The 20457-nt window shown below is 37.7% G+C and overlaps 1 protein-coding gene across 31 annotated transcripts in view; it reads left to right on the top strand.

The window, feature by feature from the left end:
• The window catches only part of RPS6KC1 (ribosomal protein S6 kinase C1), a 375187-nt gene that overhangs the window by 112392 nt on the left and 242338 nt on the right, over positions 1–20457 (top strand). For 25 of the 31 annotated variants that reach the window (XR_014816532.1, XR_014816531.1, XR_014816533.1 and 22 more), the window contains 2 exons: positions 5584–5699; positions 16820–16912. Coding sequence is in view for 22 of the 31 variants with exons in the window: in XM_084978031.1 (XP_084834157.1) it covers positions 5584–5699; positions 16820–16912 (209 nt within the window). In the remaining 9 variants the exon portion in view is untranslated. The remainder of the gene's footprint in view (positions 1–5583; positions 5700–16819; positions 16913–20457) is intronic. The other 6 variants (XM_084978042.1, XM_084978043.1, XM_084978046.1 and 3 more) reach the window with 1 other exon arrangement.

Here is a 20457-nt window from a genome sequence, read left to right as displayed (position 1 = left end):
AAAAAAAAAAAGGAAACTCCCAACAAACAAAAACTTACTCTAGTGAACCCAGGTTGATTTGGATGGTCTTTCTAATGTGGTGAATCTGAATGAAAACCAAGCATGCTTGGCCAGGATCATAGTGGCATAGGGCCTGTTGGAGAGTGTTTGTGGACTGGAGAAATAAAGGTAGGAATATAAAATGTGATGGAGTCGAGTCTTAGATGGTGACTGAAATCTGTGCCGCTGAAGACAATCAAGTATGGTCAGAATACTTTCTGTAACTGTATTTAGGCTGCGCCTATGGCACGCAGAAGCTTCTGGACCAAGGGCCAGACCCAAGCCACAGCAGTGACCCGGGCCACAGAAGTGACGGCGTTGGATCCTTAACCACTAGGCCACTAGGGAGCTCCCAAAATACTCCTTAAAATCCCTAAAACTTTCTCATAGGAAGTACTGTCTTTCAGTAAGTCTAACACGGCCAGTTCTTCCTCTAGCATTGCTTTTCTTTCGTTGAATCATATTTTTGTAGTGACTAGGAGGAGAATGACAGAATTGGAAGAATTCACTTTTTATTCTAGTTCATGAAATAGACTTCCATTTTTTCTGTGAATAAAAATGGCTTTTTTAAAAACAAAACAAAACAAAACAGGTCATTGAGAAAAAGCCTTTGTTTTCCAGAGAAATCCTTAGGTAACAAGGATGTTTGAAAGACCACTTTTCCTCAGAGAGGCCCGTTTGCTTTTACGTAGTTTGAAATTTGTATCTTTTCACAGGTCTGATTTTCCTGTGTGCTTTGTCTGCCCTCTTCAGTCTCTCGTCTTCTCTCTGATTCTGCTCCATCCTGTCTGATAGGCTCCTGCCTCAACTTCTATGTTTATTTTCTCATCACCTTTGTTCCTATACTCGCTTTTACTTGTCCTATGTTTTCGATTTTTCTCGTTCTGCTTAGTAACAGTAAAATAATCTAATTCAGATTCAGTTACCTGAAGTGTGGTAACATAAGACTTGGTTTAGGTTTAGGCGTTTATCTTCACTTTGTAACTGAGAAAGGCATTTATCATCTCTGAGCCTCAATTTCTTATAAAAGGAGGATAATACATTAAATGAATTTGATATGATGAAGGAGTGCCAAGTTGTGATGCCTTCTTGGGTAAATTAGAATTTCGTTATTCTGTTATCTATAGATTGTGCCTTTTATAGGAAGTTCTTTTAATAAATTTAGTCAGAATTCGTGCTCTGAGAAATCACAGGATAGGCAGTAAGGACAATGAAATTTCTCCTCATTTCTATTCCGCCACCCTCTCTTCTTTCATAGATCACGTTCTGTAATCATCCTGGTCCTAGCTGTCTCCTGATCCCAGGTAGAGTAAAGAAGCGTAAAGAAGCGTGGGTTGACACAATGTATCTAAGACATCTTTTATGGTACACTAGAACTTTCTGACGTAAAGGTTAGTAAGTAGTGAAAGTGGTTTTCCTCTTGAATGCCAAAGCATAGTGGAAATTCTTGTTCTATCTTGTTCTTGTTCTAACAGAAATGTGGAGAACTTATTGAAAGTATTGGTTTATCTTTAAGTAGAATGTAAAATATGTATCCATTTTAAAAAGCATTTATTTGATGTCTACCTAGATATAATACCGAAGCAATTATAGCCACATGACCTAGTATGGGATTGAATTCCAGGTAACCTAGTTTTTCTTGAAAAATAATCATTCTGTATGCTGCTTGGGTGACTTAAAATGAAGATGAAGAAATTAAGAAGGTTAGAATTAAAATTAAAATTTTTCATCAAGTAAAATCTGTTTAAAGTCACATTTATAAATAATTGGATTAGTTAGAATTATTCTGGAGATCGATAGACGAATCTTTTCTTCCTGGTGCTCTTAAACCTCGGTAAGGATCCTGCAGCAGAAATTGCAGGGGATGGTTTTCATCCTTGGCTGCTGCAATTGATGAGCAGTGCTTGTGACCTACTTTTAAGGGGCTGATAAGGAAGGAGTCATATATGTATATTTAAAGTTACATTTAAAAAGCCTTCCAGTATTTCCATCATTTCGTTGTTGTTTCCATGGAAGCGGAACCGCTATCATCAGCAGGAGTCCATTTCAACTGCTGGCTTCCGGTTCTTGTTTCTGTTACCATGGGGACTGCCTAGAAAGCGACAGAAATACCAAAAGTTTACAATGCAGTGATTTGATTACAAAATATGGTTTTAACTCTAGCTTTAATTCAGTGTTTTACAATCTTGACATTTTTGAATTTTAAATTATTTTGTGGGGCAAGTTGATTTTTTTTGAATAAAGGAAATTTGCAGTTTTATTAAACCTTAATTACACTTAATTAAAAAAGCAAATTGCTGTAGTTTCTACAGGGTTAAGCCTAAGATGAAACAAAACTCGAAATGGGGATTTAAATTAGGGATTGAAAGGTATAACCTGAAATGAGAGGAATTAGTGATAACAGAATAGCAGAGTCCCTGAGCAGTAAGCTCAAAACTAAGGACTAGTGTGTAGAAATAGTGAATGTTTATTATTTATGTGGCGCATTTTATCTTCAAAATATGTTTTAGTTACTTAGATGATTTTCACCGATTATATCCATTTTTCAGCTGAGTAAAAACTAAAAGCTTGGGTTTAGAAATTAAGTAAATTTTGGAGTTCCCATTGTGGTGCAGCAGAAACAATCTAATAGAGGTTTCGGGTTCAATCCCTGACCTCGCTCAGTGTAGGATCTTGCGTTGCTGTGGACTGTGTGGTATAGGTCGCAGACTCAGCTTGGATCCTGTGTTGCTGTGGCTGTGGTGCAGGCCAGCAGCTGTAGCTCTGATTTGACCCCTAGCCCAGGCATATTCTACCTCCATATACCGCGAGTGTGGTCCTAAAAAGCACCAAAAAAAAAAAAAAAAACCAAAAAAACGGAACTTAAGTAAAATTTAAGGACAGAGGCAGGAAGCATACTATTCTATTTGAAGTTTGAGGAGTTGGAAAGTTAATAAATAGAGATTGTTCCACAGTTAAAAAGCAATAGAGATCCCCACCCCTCACCAAGATCAGTTGTATTTGTGATTTACTACTCAGAAAGAGAAGAGATGGAATTGTAAGGTAAAAACTGTGGAAAGGTTTTTAGCAAAGTCGCAGTCCTAGCTTTGGTGCAGTTTTTCTCAGAGGTCTCACATCGTTCAAGGTTCTTTGGTTTGCATGTGACAAAATCCACTACCTTAGGCAAAGAGTGGCAGGATCGTAGGTAGGTTCAGCTGAAATCAGGGAGCTCAGTCACATTAAGATTTCTTTTTCTATCTTTCATATTTGCTTCTCACTGTCAAGTGCCTTCTTGCTGATTGGTTTTTTGTGTTTTGGCAGAAACTATGACTGCTGGCTGTTCCCACCCCTCTTACTTCTAGCGTCAATAGCAGGGACGCTATAACTGATTGGCCCAGTTTGCTTTGGGCCAATTTCTCCCTTCTCCAACTGTGGCCAAGAGGGTGGGGTCCTATGATTAGCCGTGCTGTGACGGGAAGGCTCACCCTCGGCTAGCAAGCAGTGGCTAGAGCGGCTGAGATCTGAATAGATGGCAGCTTTCATTCAGACCATGTTGTGAAGGGTTGGTCATGGGTGCAGGGGGAGGTGGAAGAATGTGCAGGGGAGGGCAAGGGGCATTCCCAGAAGAAAGAGATGATGTTGATCCATGCAGAAATTAGAAGAGGTTTTTCTACCTGTAATCTTTTGGGGGTAAGTATCTGCTTTGCTGTAATTCAGTTTACTTCAAGTTCAGCAAACCCGGTGACATTACTGTATAGGATTTGCCTTTGAGAGAAAAACCAAGTTTGAAAACCTTTATAATTTATTGCTTCCTGTATTACTGGTTCCGTTGCAGGACCTTTTATGCATGTTGTCTCCTTTATTCTCCCTAGTCATTTGAGGTATGTTATATTTCCATTTTAGAAAATGAGGGAGAGATGCAGAGTTGAGATAACTTATCATTGGTCACATGACTAATGAGAGGCAGAGCCAGAATTCAGATAACCAGTGTTTCTGCAGTGTAATCCAGTGATACTTGTCTGCTTAATTCCATTCAGGAGATGCATGGGGTGAATTGGAAAAACAGTACTGTATATTAAGTACTTTGATAAAAATGAGTCATGAATAGGACTGAGCACTACTTATGAAAGGAACCTCAGACACCATATAGTCTAGTGGTTTTCAAAATTTTGAATTTTCAACCGTGGAATCCTTTCTTTCTTTCTTTCTTTCTTTCTTTCTTTCTTTCTTTCTTTCTTTCTTTCTTTCTTTCTTTTTTTTTTTTTGCCTTTTAGGGCTGCTCCCACGGCAAATGGAAGTTCCCAGCCTAGGAGTTGAATCAGGGCTATAGCTGCCGGCCTACACTACAGCCACAGCAATGTGGGATCTGAACCACGTCTGCGACCTACATTACAGCTCATGGCAATGCCGGATCCTTAACCCCCTGAGCGAGGCCAGGGATTGAACCTGCGTCCTAATGGATACTAGTCAGATGCGTTTCTGCTGCACCACAATAGGAACTCCGGAATCATTTCTTTACGTGAACCACTGTATCATAGTCGAGTATGTACAGTGGGTAAAAGCATAGGGCCAATCCCATTTTGGGAAGGAGAGAGCCTAGAAGTAGACTGGCTCCTCTTTAAAATCCTGAGTTCTTGAGAGGCCACTCTGAATACCCTTTCCTTGGGGAAACCGAGGGCCAGACAGGGTAAATGACCCTTGTTCACTTTCACTTAATTGTGTGTTACAGGGATTTAAATCACATTCTTATTTTCATTTGTAAGGTGGGTGACAATTTGTTGTTAATGAAAAAACCACGATGCTTAGAAAAATCAATGAGAGTGAATTTAGAGTTATCATAAATAATTTCATTTTCCAGTTTGGTGGACATGATACAGCGTATCACACCCATGTCACAGCTCTTATTAAACATCACTTGCATTTAGTCCTGTTTGTTGAGTTGGACAATTGTATACTGTCTGGACTAGCCTAGTCTTTTATCTGCAGAGCTTTTTATATTCCATTCTTTATGTGTGGACTCCAATAAAATTCATCAGGTTCTCTATGCATATTTAAATAGGAGAGTTTCTTGGCGTTCCCATTGTGGCTCAGTGGTTAATGAATCCGACTAGGAACCACGAGGTGGCGGGTTCGATCCCTGGCATTGCCTAGTGGGTTAAGGATCTGGCGTTGCCGTGAGCTGTGGTGTAGTTCGCAGACACGGCTCGGATCCCGCGTTGCTGTGGCTCTGGCATAGGCCGGTGGCTACGGCTCTGATTCGACCCCTAGCCTGGGAACCTCCATATGCCGAGGGAGCGGCCCAAGAAAATGGCAAAAAGACAAAATAAATAAATAAGCAAATAAGTAAATAAATAAATAGAGTTTCAGAATTTAGGTGAGTGAAATTCGTGGGGGTAATATTTAGACCTTGCTCATCTCAGTAACGTTGATCTGTTCCAGTTTCGATCTCTCCGTCCAGTTAGAAACATGACCTAGTGGAAACTGGGTAAAGGAAGTTAAACTGCCCTTTGGAGAAAAGAAAGTTTATTTATTTTTCACATCTTGACTTTTGTTTTCGTATTTCAGGAGAATCAAGCCCTACCCGCCGAGAAGCTGTGAAGAGAAGAACCGCAGAGTATCTCATGCGAGCAGAGCGTCTCTCTAGCCTTTATGTAAAACCTCAACTTGATGATATATCTCAGGTATGTCTGATGTTTCATTGTGTATTTTCTTTAGCCATTTTTGCTGTTTTTCTCTTGGCTGTTTCGTCAAACTAAAATGTTTGAGAAGTTTGGTCTTTGGAATTTTATCAATAATTATAAGTTGTTGGTGGAAAGAAAAGCATTAAAGCAGGCCACCAAAAGTGGAATCAAAGGGGGACTTGCCTTCCCCCCTTTCTCAGCCCTTTGTTTTTACTCTACACCTAGTATTCCCAGGTGTAGAATGAGAGTGATTTTACTGAATTTTATTTGACATTTTAAAAGTTAAATTATGATCCTTCACTTCCTGTGAAGTTTTATTGATTCATGCCAAAACTAATCATTTAAGCATAAGTTCTACAAGTAGCAGCTATAGATCACTTAGAATTATAAAGGCGTAACTTTTAACAGGGATGTTTTGGTTATTTGGGGCCACCCTAGGTCTTGTCTAGAAAGCAGGTGAATGCTTTAAATGTTAGAAACATTGTGGTTTATTGTTGTTGTTTTTATGTTATGTCTATCCAGATTTGGCAAATTTCTGGAAGAAATTTTTCTGTTCTTTTTAAATATTAAATTAAGTGTCTTTTTGTTTTCTTTTCTTTCTTTCTTTCTTTTTTTTTTTCTTTTTAGGGCCATACCCACAGCATATGGAAGTTCCCAGGCCGTACCTACAACAACCCACTGAGCAAGGCCAGGGATTGAACCTGCATCCTCATGGATACTAGTTGGGTTCTTAACCCACTGAGCCACAATGGGAACTCCCTAAATGTCTTTTCTATAGCAATTTTAAAATGATATCTTCTAAAGGTGGGAGGAAGTGTTTATTTTCTTAATTGATTTAAGAGGCAGGCAGGCTTGTTTGTATCTTGACACTGTCTCTTCAAGCTCTGGAAGATTGGACAGAATACTTAATTCTACCTCTTAGCTTCAGTTTCTACATCTGAATAATGAAGGTAGTAGCAATTCCTTGCTAGGTTATTGTTAGGATTAAGTGAATTTTAAAAAATTACTCATATATGTGGATGCATGTACACATACGTATGCACACACACACACACACACACACACACACACACACGCACGCAATCAAGTGCTTACCTTGTAAAAAGACTACCCTATAAGCCAAGCTTTTAAGATTAGCTTGGGAAGTTCCTGTCATGGCTCAGTGGTTAACAAATCCAACTAGGAGCCATGAGATTGCAGGTTCGATCCCTGGCCTCACTCAGTGGGTTAAGGGTCCGGTGTTGCCGTGACCTGTAGTGTAGGTCACAGATGCAGCTTGGATCCTGTGTTGCTGTGCCTGTGGCGTAGGCTGGACGCTGCAGTTCCCATTAGACCCCTAGCCTGGGAATCTTCATATGCAGTGGGTGCAGCCCTAGAAAAGCCAAAAAAAAAAAAGACCAAAAAAAAAAAAAAAATTAGCTTGGAGTCCCCTCATGGCTCAGCAGGTTAAGGATCTCATGTTGTCATTGCTGTGGTGAGAGTTAATCCCTGGCCTGGTAACCTCTGCATGCCACAGGTGTGGCCGAAAAAAAAAAAGACTGGCTTAATAAGTTTTAGCCCTATTTTTCATCTTCCTTCATGTATTGCTTTATATACTTTTTTTCCAAGTTTTAAAATGCTTTTATACTTTTTTTTTTTTAATTATAAAATGTCTCATGTTTTCTAGTTTAAAAACAGCCCATTGGAGTTCCGTCGTGGCACAGTGGTTAACAAATCTGACTAGGAACCATGAGGTTTCTGGTTAGCTCCCTGGCCTTGCTCAGTGGGTTCCATGAGCTGTGGTGTAGGTCGCAGATGAGGCTCGGATCCCGCGTTGCTGTGGCTCTGGCGTAGGCCGGCGGCTACAGCTCTGGTTAGACCCCTAGCCTGGGAACCTCCATATGCCAAGGGAAGCGGCCCTAGAAAAGGCAAAAAAAAAAAAAAGACAATAAATAAATAAAAAATAAAAACAGCCCATTATTTAATCTTGATTAATTGGACCATTACAGCTGTTTTTTTGCTGGTTTTCTAAGCCCTTTACATTTTCTGAGTGACCTTTTAAAAGAATTTTTGTTGTTAAGCATTTGGCCATTCTTTTTAGAACAAAAAGATATATTCTGTCTTGGAAGTAATATACTTTTGTTACTTATTCTAACGTAAATGAATGTATTTAAGATATCTACTTACTCATTTTCAGATTGTTAATTATTGTGACTCTGTGTTCTGTTTGCTAATCTTTTCCTATTTTCTATCATTGTTCTTTTTGATAAAATGTTTATTTTTTATTGAAGTATAATTGACTTATTATTTTAGTTTCAGATGTACAACATAGTGATTGAATATTTTTATACATTACAAAATGATCACCTTGATAAGTCTAGTTACCATTGCTACCATATAAAGTTATTATAATACTGTATTCTTCATGCTGTATTCTTGCTGTATTCATGCTGTATTCTTCATGCTGACTTATTTACTTTATAACTGGAAGTTTGTATCTCTTAATCTCCCTCACCGATTTCACTCACCTGTTACCCTCTCTCCTCTGGAACCTACCAGTTTGTACTGTTTCTATTGAGTCTGTTTTGGTTTTGTTATGTTTATTCATTTATTTTGCTTTTTAGAGTCTACATATAAGTGAGATCATATGATATTTGTCTTTCTCTGTCTGACTTATTCACTAGCCTGGTACCCTCTAAGTCCATTCATGTTGTTGCAAATTGCAGGATTGAATTTTATCATTTTTAAACGGGATGCTTATCTACAGATTACTTTGAATCCAGTGCTTCTTTTCTGTGGAGGTGGCACCCTGCCCTCTGTGCAGTCCCGATGTGTACATTCTCTGTCCATTTTGGGGACATGGATACAAATATTAAATAGGATAGGCCTCCAAGAATTCACTTGTTTTACTAAAGCCATCTTGTATATAAATATAGTTGATTCTTGAATAAAGTGGGTTTGAATGATGTGGATCCATTTACACATGGATTTTTTTTTTTTCCCTTTCATTATTTAAAGCTGGAGTTTTTTTCAGTAGTAAATACTGCAATACTACACGATTTGCGGTTGGTTGAATCCATAGATTCAGGAGGAACTCTGGCTATGGAGGGCTAACTCTAAGTCATATTCAGATTTTCAGCCGTGGGGAGGGTTGAACCCCTGTGTTGTTTAAAGGTTTACGAGTATTCTAAAAATTTTAGTGAGTCAAAATTAGCAGTATTCTTTCTATTAATGTTAACTTTGAATATTCTGCTTAAAGTTACTCATTCAAACCCCTGTTTATGCATCCTGTCACAGTTCCCCACAATCACTTCTGTGGCACAGTAGCTTATTAGGCAAATAAATATATAAAACTGCTGTATAGCTTTTGACTTGGAGAAAGTAACCATGAAGTACATCCCTCAGAATTTTCCTTCAAGTATAACTTCTAATGAAAATAAAAGAACAATAGTGACAGACTGTTTTAAGCTCAAACCTGTTTCAGGTAGTGCATCATAGGGAATTTGATTCATTTTTAAAAACTATACAAAATGTGTTTTTCCAATTCTACTATAATTCTTTCCATCCATGTATGTCTCATGAAAAACTCTAAAGGCAGACAATAAAAAAATCATTTGACTTAAAAAAAAAAGAAAATAAACCTAAGATCTAATATAGGAAAGCTGATTGTGTTAGATTATTTAAATTCACAAGCATCTGTTAAGACTCTGTGTGTATAGAGTATCCAACTAAATATATATTGGAATTACATAAAAGATGTGACAGTCTCTGTTTTGCAAACCCTAAAGCATAATTGAGGATCCAAAATGTGTACATAATTGAGGAAACAAAAGAGAATTGTAAGAGCCATGTAGAATAATGCAAACTTGTATCAGAAAGGATTCAACAGGGATACTTAGTGAATCCCATTTGGTATGCTAGGATTTTTTTTTTTTTTTTTTTTTTTTCAGTTCTTAGGCATGGAGTTTAGAGGTTTGTTTTTATTTTATTTGTTAAAAAAAATTTTTTTTTTGGTCTCCTATGGCATATGAAGATTCCCAGACTAGGGGTCTAATCCTAGCTGTAGCTGCCGGCCTACGCCAGAGCCACAGCAATGCCAGACAGTTATGCCTGCGACCTCCACCACAGCTCACCGCAACGCCGGATCCTTAACTCACTGAGTGAGGCCAGGGATCGAACCCACAACCTCATGGTTCTTAGTCAGATTTGTTTCCACTGTGCCACAACGGGAACTCCAGAGAAGAGGTTTTTTGTTTTTGTTTTTGGTTTTTGCTAGAGCAAAATGTTTTTCTTTTAGGGTAAGCATTTGCTTTTTAGTTTCACATTTGTATTTTACTCTGTTAAACCTGGCCCTTATTTAGGTCAGAGACATACTTGATTATTTTTTATGTATAATTTAAATTTGTCTTCTAGAGGTTTTTTTGATTAGCATAGTGAATTCATTTTTTCTCTTCTTTAACCATCTTTGGACCGTAGTTTCAACCAGTACAATGAGAGAATTGATACAAATGAATTTTTTAGCAAATCTTAAATTCTCTGCAGAGCAAATATATTTCTCTCTTGAATACTCATGCAGATATTCCTTTCTAGCCTGGTTGATTAAGACAGTAAAGGAATCCTCCTTTTTTGGTTTTGAAATTTTTTGTTGATTGCTGTTTTTCCCTTTGGTGCAGTCCCAGTCATGACTCACTTTACATGAGTTTTCTCTGATGGTTCAAGCTTTTGCTTTATTGAATTTATTTGCGACTCTTATGTGGTAAATTTTAAAGTTCCAAAATTTCTAGTCATTGACAATAGTATTCCTTTCAAAAAAGGACAGAAAGGAGCAAAAGGCCTCACTTTTACTTCATTACGGAAAGGCAGATCTTAGAAAAAAAGGAAATGAGCTTTGAACTGAAAGGTGAAGTTTTAGCTGAAGAAGATGGATTCCCCCCCCCCTTTTAAATTGTAGGTGACTTTGAATGATATAAGAATTAATATTTAAGAGGATTCCCCTGGAAAAGACTTAGAAGCTTTTTTTTTGTCTTTTTGCCTTTTCTAGGGCCACTCCCTCTGCATATGGAGGTTCCCAGGCTAGGCGTCTAATCAGAGCTGTAGCCGCCGGCCTACACCACAGCCACAGCAACGAGAGATCCAAGCCTCGTCTGTGACCTACACCACAGCTCACGGCAACGCTGGATCCTTAACCCACTGAGCAAGGCCAGGGATCGAACCCGCAACCTCTTGGTTCCTAGTCGGATTTGTTAACCACTGAGCCATGGGGGGAACTCTGCTTTTTTTCCTTTCTTTTTTTTTTTTTCTCTATTTTTAGTTCTAGGAATTTAAAACTCAAGATCAATGAAATTTAGAAAAAGACAATAAATGGTCTAAATTTAGTACATAAAAGATTGTGTAGTTTCCAAAGTATGAATACATTTTTTGTTTCATTTACATGGTATTAATGAACAGTTGGCCTTCTGTACCCATGGGTTCCACAGTCGTGGATTAAACCAACTGCAATTTGAAAATATTTTGGGGAAAAAAATTACAGGAAGCTTTAAAAAGCAAAACTTGAATTTGCTGCCCACTAGCAATTACATATATAGCATTTACATTGAATTAGGTATTATAAGTAATTTAGAGATGATTTAATGTATATGGGAAGATGTGTGTAGGTTAAATGTAAATACTGCACCATTATATATAAGAGACTTGAGCATTTGCGGATTAGGATTTTCCTGGGGAATCCTTGAACCAACCTCCTGTGTATCTTGAGGGACAACTGTATGTAGAATATATGCCTTTTGTGAATGTTTTGTGTATAGTTGCTATAATGTTGAAAATATTCCTCGTGCATTTTGTTTACTGAAAATTGATATTTCTCAATTCTTCTTTAGAAAATATTTTAAAATAAGTACTGTGTTACTCTTAGTGAGACATATGCAAAGCAGAGATGGCAGTCAGGCACATTCCATCCACATCAGTAATGGGACTGCAATTAAGAGTCATTCTTGAAATGTGATCTAAGAGACCCTTATTTAGGAAACTGAGTATTGAGGGTTAATAGGTTGCTAATGAAAAGTCTCAGCAAAGCCAAAAATCTACACAGATGAATCCAAGTTCAGAAACTAGTGTAGTTAGCTATCTTGGTTCAGAGTGTGAGTTTTTGTGCCTTTTTTTTTTTTTTTTTTTAAATTTATGGCCACACCTGCAGCATATGGGAGTTCCCAGGCAAGGGACTGAATCCAAGCCACAGCTGTGACCTATGCCAGGGATTGAATCCAGCTCTGCATGACCTGGGCCACTGTGGTCGGATTCTTAATCCATGGGGGGAGTTCTCAAAGTGCAAATTCTTCACATGTTCTTTTTTTTTTTTTTTTTTTTTTTTTTTTTGTCTTTTGTCTTTTGTTGTTGTTGTTGTTGTTGCTATTTCTTGGGCCACTCCCGCGGCATATGGAGGTTCCCAGGCTAGGGGTCCAATCGGAGCTGTAGGTGCCAGCCTACGCCAGAGCCACAGCAACGCGGGATCCGAGCCGCGTCTGCAACCTGCACCACAGCTCCCGGCAACGCCGGATCGTTAACCCACTGAGCAAGGGCAGGGACCGAACCCGCAACCTCATGGTTCCTAGTCGGATTCGTTAACCACTGCGCCACGACGGGAACTCCTTCACATGTTCTTTGTACAGCTCTGCTTTTGTCTTTGATTGCTTATTCCCTCCCAAATAATACTGACTTACTCTCAAGTTACTTAAGGATGAGTAGCTAATGCTGCCCTAGATGTGGTTGGTAGACCAGCAGTACGGCATCACCTGGTAGCTTCTTGGAAATGCAGAGTCTTAGGCTCTACCACAGCCTTACTGAATCTGAATCTCCGTTTCTATAGGGTCCTCAGGTTATGTGCATGCAACGTTAACGTTTGAAAAGTACCTCACTACTTGGTAAGAATGGATAGATTTCGTTGAGAAAGGGAATAGTATCAAGTGAAAAAGACCATGGGCAGGATAAACAACAATTTTGAGAAACCCCAAAAAGTAAGCAAAAGTAAGCCTCACTTAGCCACTTAGAGAATGTCAAACAGGAATAGTAAATAGGTATTCCTGGTGTAAACTAATAAAACTAGGGCTAACTCTAATTCACTGGCACTGGCTGCCAAGAGCACTGTATTGCCAGACAAAGTGTGGGATTAACAGTGGTGTCTGCCATGGGCTTGAGCGGTCGAGTGATACATACTTGCCGTCTTTGGTTTTTGAAGATTGGCGGATCATCATATATTCTTGCCTCTCCCTGTTCCTCACCCCCTATATTTAGTTTTGAACCCCTTGCTTCTCTAGGCATCTTCTGATATTGTAGCTAATACATAAAAGTGGAATTCTGCTTTTTTCATTAAGGAAATCAGCCATGTTGCCTAGAAATATTTTTACCCTTCTCCACCCCAGTAGCATTGGTGGAAGTTTCCCTAAATACTACCGTATTATTTTATCAATAAGATTTAATCCTCCCTTATCTATTACCTAGTTTTGTCATCTTAGATAAATTACTTAACCTTGCTGCTTTTCAGTTTTCTCATCTGAAAAAAAAATGTTGGACTTGATCTCTGTCTCTTTCTGTTCTTAAAATTCTATGGATTTATGTTCTTAAAATTCTATGGATTTATGTTTCCTTTTACCGTCTGAAAAAAGGAATAGATCTATAGGGATTCTACCCAATTTAAACACTGCATATCAGAAATACAGGATTTTTTATTGATGATTTTATTTCATGATCTTTCTTTGTTCATTTCTCTGATCTTAAACTTTTATAGATGGTTAAAGTAGAAAGAGAACTTGAATGATCACTTTGCCTTTGGTCTTTCCCCATTACAATTTCACCATTTCTGTCTTTGCAAAAGTAACCTTCCTAAGTCACTGTTTTCATTGGGTTGTTGTTCATACAAAAACTTGTTTCGTAGACTCTGGAGAACATAGTCCAGACTTTTCCTCTTGGCATTCAGGTCCTGTTGGTGCAATTAAAACTGACCAGCATTAAATGTGTAGCTATTTTCCTCTCTTCTGCAATTTGAACATTTCCCCACCAGGCCAGTTTTCTTCCAGTCCTATGTATGATGTCCTTCCTAACCACATTCCACTGTAACGTTTAGAATCCCCTTTTGTTCCACTTCTTTCAGAGACCAGTTTATCATACACTAAACTAGTGACTTATCTCTGTTGTCTTATATGTGTGTGTGTGTGTGTATATATATACATATTTATTATTTATTATTTTTTGCTTTCTAGGGCCACTCTTGAGGAATATGGAGGTTCCCAGGCTAGGGGTCCAATCAGAGCTACAGCTGCCAGCCTACACCATAGGCACAGCAACATGGGATCCAAGCTGCATCTGTGACCTACACCACAATTCACAGCAATGCCGGATCCTTGACCCACTGAGTGAAGCCAGGGATTGAACCTGCAACCACATGGTTCCTAGTTGGATTTGTTTCTGCTGCGCCATGATGGGAATTCCATGTTGTCTTATATTTTTAAAAAATGTTTTATTTTTGTTTAACTTTTCATCTATTTGCCTCATCTCCTCTAGTAGATGGTAAACTTATTGAAGCTGGGGACTGTGTCTTTTGTTGATTTATATCCTCTGTCATCACACACATAGTGGGCCCACAGAACTTTATTGACAGGCACATCAGAGATTTTGTGGTTTGCTCTTTGCTGTTGAGATTGCTAACGTAAACTGATAACTTTCTTGGGAAACTGAATGATCTAATGACATCAGTGAATACAAGGATATAGGTAGCAGATAGAGATGTGGGACCTATTTGGCCATCAGATAATGTCATGAATAAATTAAAGTATTCCTAACCATTCCTTCGATCAAAATCACAAGCAGGTCTTATTCTTCCTTGATAGTAGAAAAGGGGGAGATGAATTTTTAATGATCAGAATGTGTTGTGTAGAAGAAAGACCACAAGCAGTAGAGTGAGGAGTTGGGGTGTAGGCTCAGATCTTTCACTGCTCTTTCTGACCACAAACACCCAACCATTCCAAACCTCCCTTTATTTATCTGTAAAATGGAGATTATAATCATAACTTTTTATAAGTAGTAAACGCAGGGCAGATGAAGGATGAAGATGAAATAATAGGGATTAAGAGAGAAGAGACTATTTCTTTTCTGTGTCTATTAAAATACCCTGCTAAATGTTTTTATATCCTTAAAAATTCCCTTTGGATTTTAAGCTTTTAAGGAAGCAGAGGTGCATCTGTGTTTTATGTCATCTAGCTCAGCACCTAATAAAGTGTGAGATTCTAAAAAAGTATTTTTTGAAACATATCCTGGAAGTAGATTGAATAGATTTGAATAGATTTCAAATGATTATCCTGTCCGGTTGCCACTGTCATGAACATTCTTAAATCTCATTAAAAAATAAAAAGTCATCCTTTTTAAAAAATTAAACACTACCTGTTTAGGCATATTAAAGTTAGTGTTTGCTTGCTAAACCTAAAAGCAAACAAACTTTTTTTTTTTTTTTGCCATTTCTTGGGCTGCTCCCGAGGCATATGGAGGTTTCCAGGCTAGGGGTCCAATCGGAGCTATAGCCACCGGCTTACGCCAGAGCCACAGCAACGCGGGAATCCGCATCTGCAACCTATACCACAGCTCACGGCAACGCTGGATCCCTAACTCACTGAGCAAGGCCAGGGATTGAACCCGCAACCTCATGGTTCGTAGTCAGATTCGTTAACCACTGAGCCACGATGGGAACTCCAAACAAACATTTTTTTAAAGGAATTAGAATTGTTGCTTTTAGAAAATTTTACAAAGTGTATTTTTCCCAGTTATAAATGACATCTAATTTGTCAATGCTACCTCCTCCGCCTGTTACCCTCCTCTCTTCCTACTTCCTCTTTTTTCTCCTTTTTTCCTCCAGCCAACATGCTAGACACTGTGAGTCTAAAGATGGATAAGGCATATTTCCTGTTCTCAAGAGGCTTCTTGTCTAGTGACGCTGGTCTGTACTAGGACTTGAAAGTATCAAAAAGGGTTACTCAGTAACTCTGTTAATCATGGCATTTGGTTAACCAGGATATTTGTCTTCTACTCACGGGGATGATAAATGTTTACTATATATTCTGATAGATTTTTCACAACAAAAAGCTCTGTTCTGAGGACACTGTAAGGCTTTGTGTGTTCTGTCATCCTTTGCAGCATCACCATTTTAATGCAAAATGGATTATTAAAGCATCACTTTCTGATTGTAGATGCCAAATGGAGATGTATTTGGAGTTTATTGAGTCTAATGTCTTACTTGACTGATAGGGAAAAGCCAGGACCAATGGATGGGGAGTTGGGATTATTATTTTATTGTGTGTGGTACTAAAGTATCCCTTCTGTGTTCACTGATCTTTTTTGGACTTTTTTGGTAGCGAACAGACTAACTTTTCCACATCACAGATGTTCAAATATTAAAAGAAAGATTTTTCTGTCTCCTGTAAATCATCTCTTTTCTAGGCTTAAATAATCTCAGTTCTAATAATTATTGGTTATATGATAGTTTCTTAATTTTTCATTATTATTGGCAATTTTTCTGGCTGAACTTGAACCTGCCAATTCTTAACACTCATAGTATATATTTATAAGGTAATAAAAGACTATAGTTTTATGATGAGAGAAAATGACTTATGTTCCTTCCTTTCCCAAGCTCATCCCTACCTCTCATTGTTATGTTGTTTTTCAGTTAGACTCCCCACCCCCACCCCCACCCCCTGCACTGCCCTTCTAACTCTTGAGCCTTCTGGGGTAAATATAAGGCTGTGATTGATTGTTGGCTGAGTTATCCATTTGTTACAAAGTTTCATATTAGCTCTACAGTTCTGAATTGAATTAATGCTCTAGAACTATATCAGCTCATTAATTTTTCTTTTTAAAATTTTGTTTTCAATGTTATGATTTACTTGTAACTTTTTTCTTGCTTTTTCTTTTCATTTTCTTCGTTTTTTATTTTATTTTTTTTTTATTTTACATTACAGACAAACAGAAAGTTCCTCCTTTCATCTTTCCATTCTCTGATTTATGATAAATTTAGTTTCCTTTGGCCTGGCATTTGCTTCAGCAGGCAGTCTTCCTTCAAGTACCTCCCTGATTGATGTATAATCTTTGATATCTTCCATTAGCCTCCAGGATCACTAAGTTCAAGGCCCCCTTGGAACCTAAGGAGCCCTGCCGAGGAGCTGAAGGCCTTCAGAGTCCTTGGGGTGATTGACAAGGTAATTCTTCAGTGTCTCTTCGAGAGTTCAGTCATAAATTGACTGCATGCTGACATTATGTCTTTGAAGCTTTGGATCTTAAGGATATGAAACAAAAGGAGAAAATGACTCAAATGCATCTGCACTTTAAAATAACAAAAGCAGAAGAGAAAAAGCTTTTATCTAAGCAATTCATGTAAGGTCATGCAAAATATATTTGTGTTAAAGGAGAAGGTGCTTATTTGTTGGCATTCAGTCTAGTAAGGGGTTTGGTTTTATAAATCTGTTATAGCAGGTAAAGATATACTTTGTGTTAGTTATAAAAACTAGTGAGTCAATAGTTCTTCAGGATTAACTGGTATAGTCAATCTGTTGGTCAAAAAGAAAAATGGTATTTTCCTAATAACTACCATTTCTCCAGTCCCTACTTTTTATCAGACAATGTTGTAGGCATTTTATATAACGCAACTTATTAATCCTTCTCCAGCCCTGTTATTTGTATCTTGATGGGAAAGTGATGTTTAGAACAGTTTAAGTAACTTGACCAGAAGTCACTTAGCTGTTTAGGGCAGTACTGGGTTTCAGATCTGATCTTTGTGACACCAGAAGCCATACTTTTTCCAGTACACTAAAGCTCCTTTGCACACACAAACACATTTTTATATTTGGGATAAAAATCCTGTGGTAACAGAAGTATCTGCTGTTGAATTTCTCCAAATTTGGTGACATCTTAGGTATGCCAAACATTAACATTATTGGGCTTGTCAGAGAGTTTACAAATGTAATTTTAAAACCATGCACAGGAGTTCCCGTCGTGGCGCAGTGGTTAACGAATCCGATTAGGCACCATGAGGTTGCGGGTTCGATCCCTGGCCTTGCTCAGAGGGTTAGGGATCTGGTGTTGCCGTGAGCTGTGGTGCAGGTTGCAGACGCGGCTCAGATCCCGCGTTGCTGTGGCTCTGGCATAGGCCGGTGGCTACAGCTCCGCTTCGACCCCTAGCCTGGGAACCTCCATGTGCCGCGGGAGCGGCCCAAGAAATAGCAAAAAGACAAAAAACAAAAAAACAAACAAAAAAAAAAACCCATGCACAATAGACCGTATTTTAAACATATTTGACTAACTACCACTTTATCTCTCAGAGTAAAAGAAAATACCATAATGTTAGGTATGAATTAATTAGTCTTTTAATGTTAATCATCTTTTGTGAAGTATCTTAGTGTTCATTTATAACTTCATGTTCATTGGATACTTCTTGTGTTCTACAGTATGTGTGTGATTCCATGCTAAAATTGAACAGTATGTGATTTATTTCAGGTAATTTGGACAGTAATTAAGAGTTTAGGGTATTTCAAAGGGGACATTAGGTTGAATATTATATGAAGCTGTTAGGGTCTTATTAAATTCTTATAAGCATCAATTTTCTCAAATTTATTTTCACTGAATTTTGAACTTAAAGCATGCTAAGCAGTAGGACTTTTGAGCCTGAAATATTTCCTTTACCGTGTTTTTCCTAGCCTTTCCTTCTATTTGAGAATACAGAGAAGTAAAATAGCAATTAAATAGTTCTTGGATTTCTGTGCAGGCAGATGTATTTTTTTTTTTTTGATGTACAGTGTCTGCTCCCTCTCTTAGATCTGTTTATTTTGACAAAGTGTGACCTTTCATGTTTGCTCTTATCATGAGTAGGTCACTTTCAAGTCCTAGTAACAGCTCTGAGTCTCACACATTTATCCAAATAAGAATGTTGACAGTGGTGGAATTCCTAAATTCTGTGCTGAAGTGTATAATTTACATTAGCATCTTTGTTCTTTTAACCTGGGGAGTATGTTGGTATCTAGAAGGGGACATTTTAACTTTCTAAGTAGAAATAAGGAGCTATGTATTTTGGAATTAATAAGCTTTGCAAATAATCTTTAAAAGTTTGTAATAGTCTCTACAAACTTTTATAAAAACATGAATAAGTAGGTTTTAAAAAAACTGAATTGTTTTTAAAGAAATTCCTCCTCGTTGTAATGAGGAATACCTAAAATTTGGGTTTTAGAAACTTGAAGTGTGGAAGAGAAATATCAATTCTCAGATGACTAGAAAATACACTGGTTACATTAATCTTACTTGTACCTAATATGTTTTCTCTGTTTCATTCTGATGTTCTTTATAAGTTATTTTGAGTGTTACTAATAACTTAGGAAAATAAAATTTCCCTAGGAATAAGATTTTCCAGACTTATATAGTAAGTAAATAAAGTAGATTTGTTCATTAATATATCTGGACTGTGGACTCCATGAAAATGAGATCTTGTCTTTTTTTCATGTCTATAATCTTGGCACGTAGGATCATACCTGGCATATAATGGGCATTCAATAAATATTTGTTGAATGAATGAAATTGAGACTAAAGTAACTTTAAATAGATCATATATAGAGCGACACCTACTGGTATAATATGAGACTGTTGCCTAGTATCATGGTTCAAGACACACAACCGTCTTTACCCAGAGGGACAGTAATTTCACAGCTGTATCTTGTCTAGTATTCAAATGGAAGTAAATGATACTCTGTTCTTTAATTGGGATTATGAAATCTTTCAATGATTATGAAATCTTTCTATATATGACAAGGAACTTAAGCTCTTGGAATAGAAATATGCTGGTATGCATTCAGAAGCAAGACTGATAAGGTCAGTGAAGGCCCTCAAAACATACAAAGAAGAAAATGAGGGGTGGTTAACTTGATAAAAACATATGTGGCCTTCATATTTTTGAGGGCTATTGAAGATAGAATGGATATACAATGTTTTGTTCAAATCTTGAGGGTGAAAGGAGTTACTAAGTATGCCAGATGAACAGACGCAGACTAGGACGTCTTAGGCAAATAGAGTCTCTGTACCCCTGGGAGAAAAGCAACGAGGGATAAGCCTTGCTTGTTCACATCCCCCAGAGAATACAACGAGAACTAAATGAGTACAGGCTTTCTAAATTTTGACTAGCGATTAGAGATAACTTTCAAGAATTAGGATTGAACAAAGGTAGATTGGATCCCTCCGTATCTTATTTGTTTCTTGTAATTAGAAATATTCAAGTAAAGGCTGAAGGATCATGGATGAGGTTGTTGTACAAAGAATTCAAGCATTGGTTGGATTTTTTGCTAGATAACTTTTGAAGATTTCTTTTAGCCCTCAGATTCTACCTATAGCCTTCATGTAGTAATAGCAAGAGAAAGTAGAAATCAGTGGAAGTACAATACTCAGATAAGAAAGATTGATTGTTGTTTTTTCATGTAAGTTTGTGGCTGTGTGGGTTCAAACTTTTGTGTTTATGTGTGTGAGGTATGAATATGGAGGGGGTGTATATGTTTGTATGTAGAAGGATTGTTTATGTATAGGTAATTTGCAGTCTGGGTTGGTAGTTTGACTGCTAATAGGATGCCCCTATGGGAGAGAGTTTCTGAGAAGGTTGCCTGTTCATGTAGGATATCTATAAAAAGGATAAAGGAGTCCACAATCTAGTAAACGGTAATATACTAATGTCAGTTTCCTGGTTTTGATATGTTCAATAAGCTGTTACCAT

This window comes from Sus scrofa, chromosome 9 (assembly GCF_054392235.1).
Source record: "Sus scrofa isolate SSC_HxYL_T2T_F1_AM1 chromosome 9, Sscrofa_HxYL_maternal_Yorkshire_Landrace_v2.0, whole genome shotgun sequence".
NCBI lineage: Eukaryota > Metazoa > Chordata > Mammalia > Artiodactyla > Suidae > Sus > Sus scrofa.
Note: the sequence above shows the minus strand (reverse complement) of the source record. Positions and strands in the feature narration are given on the sequence as shown.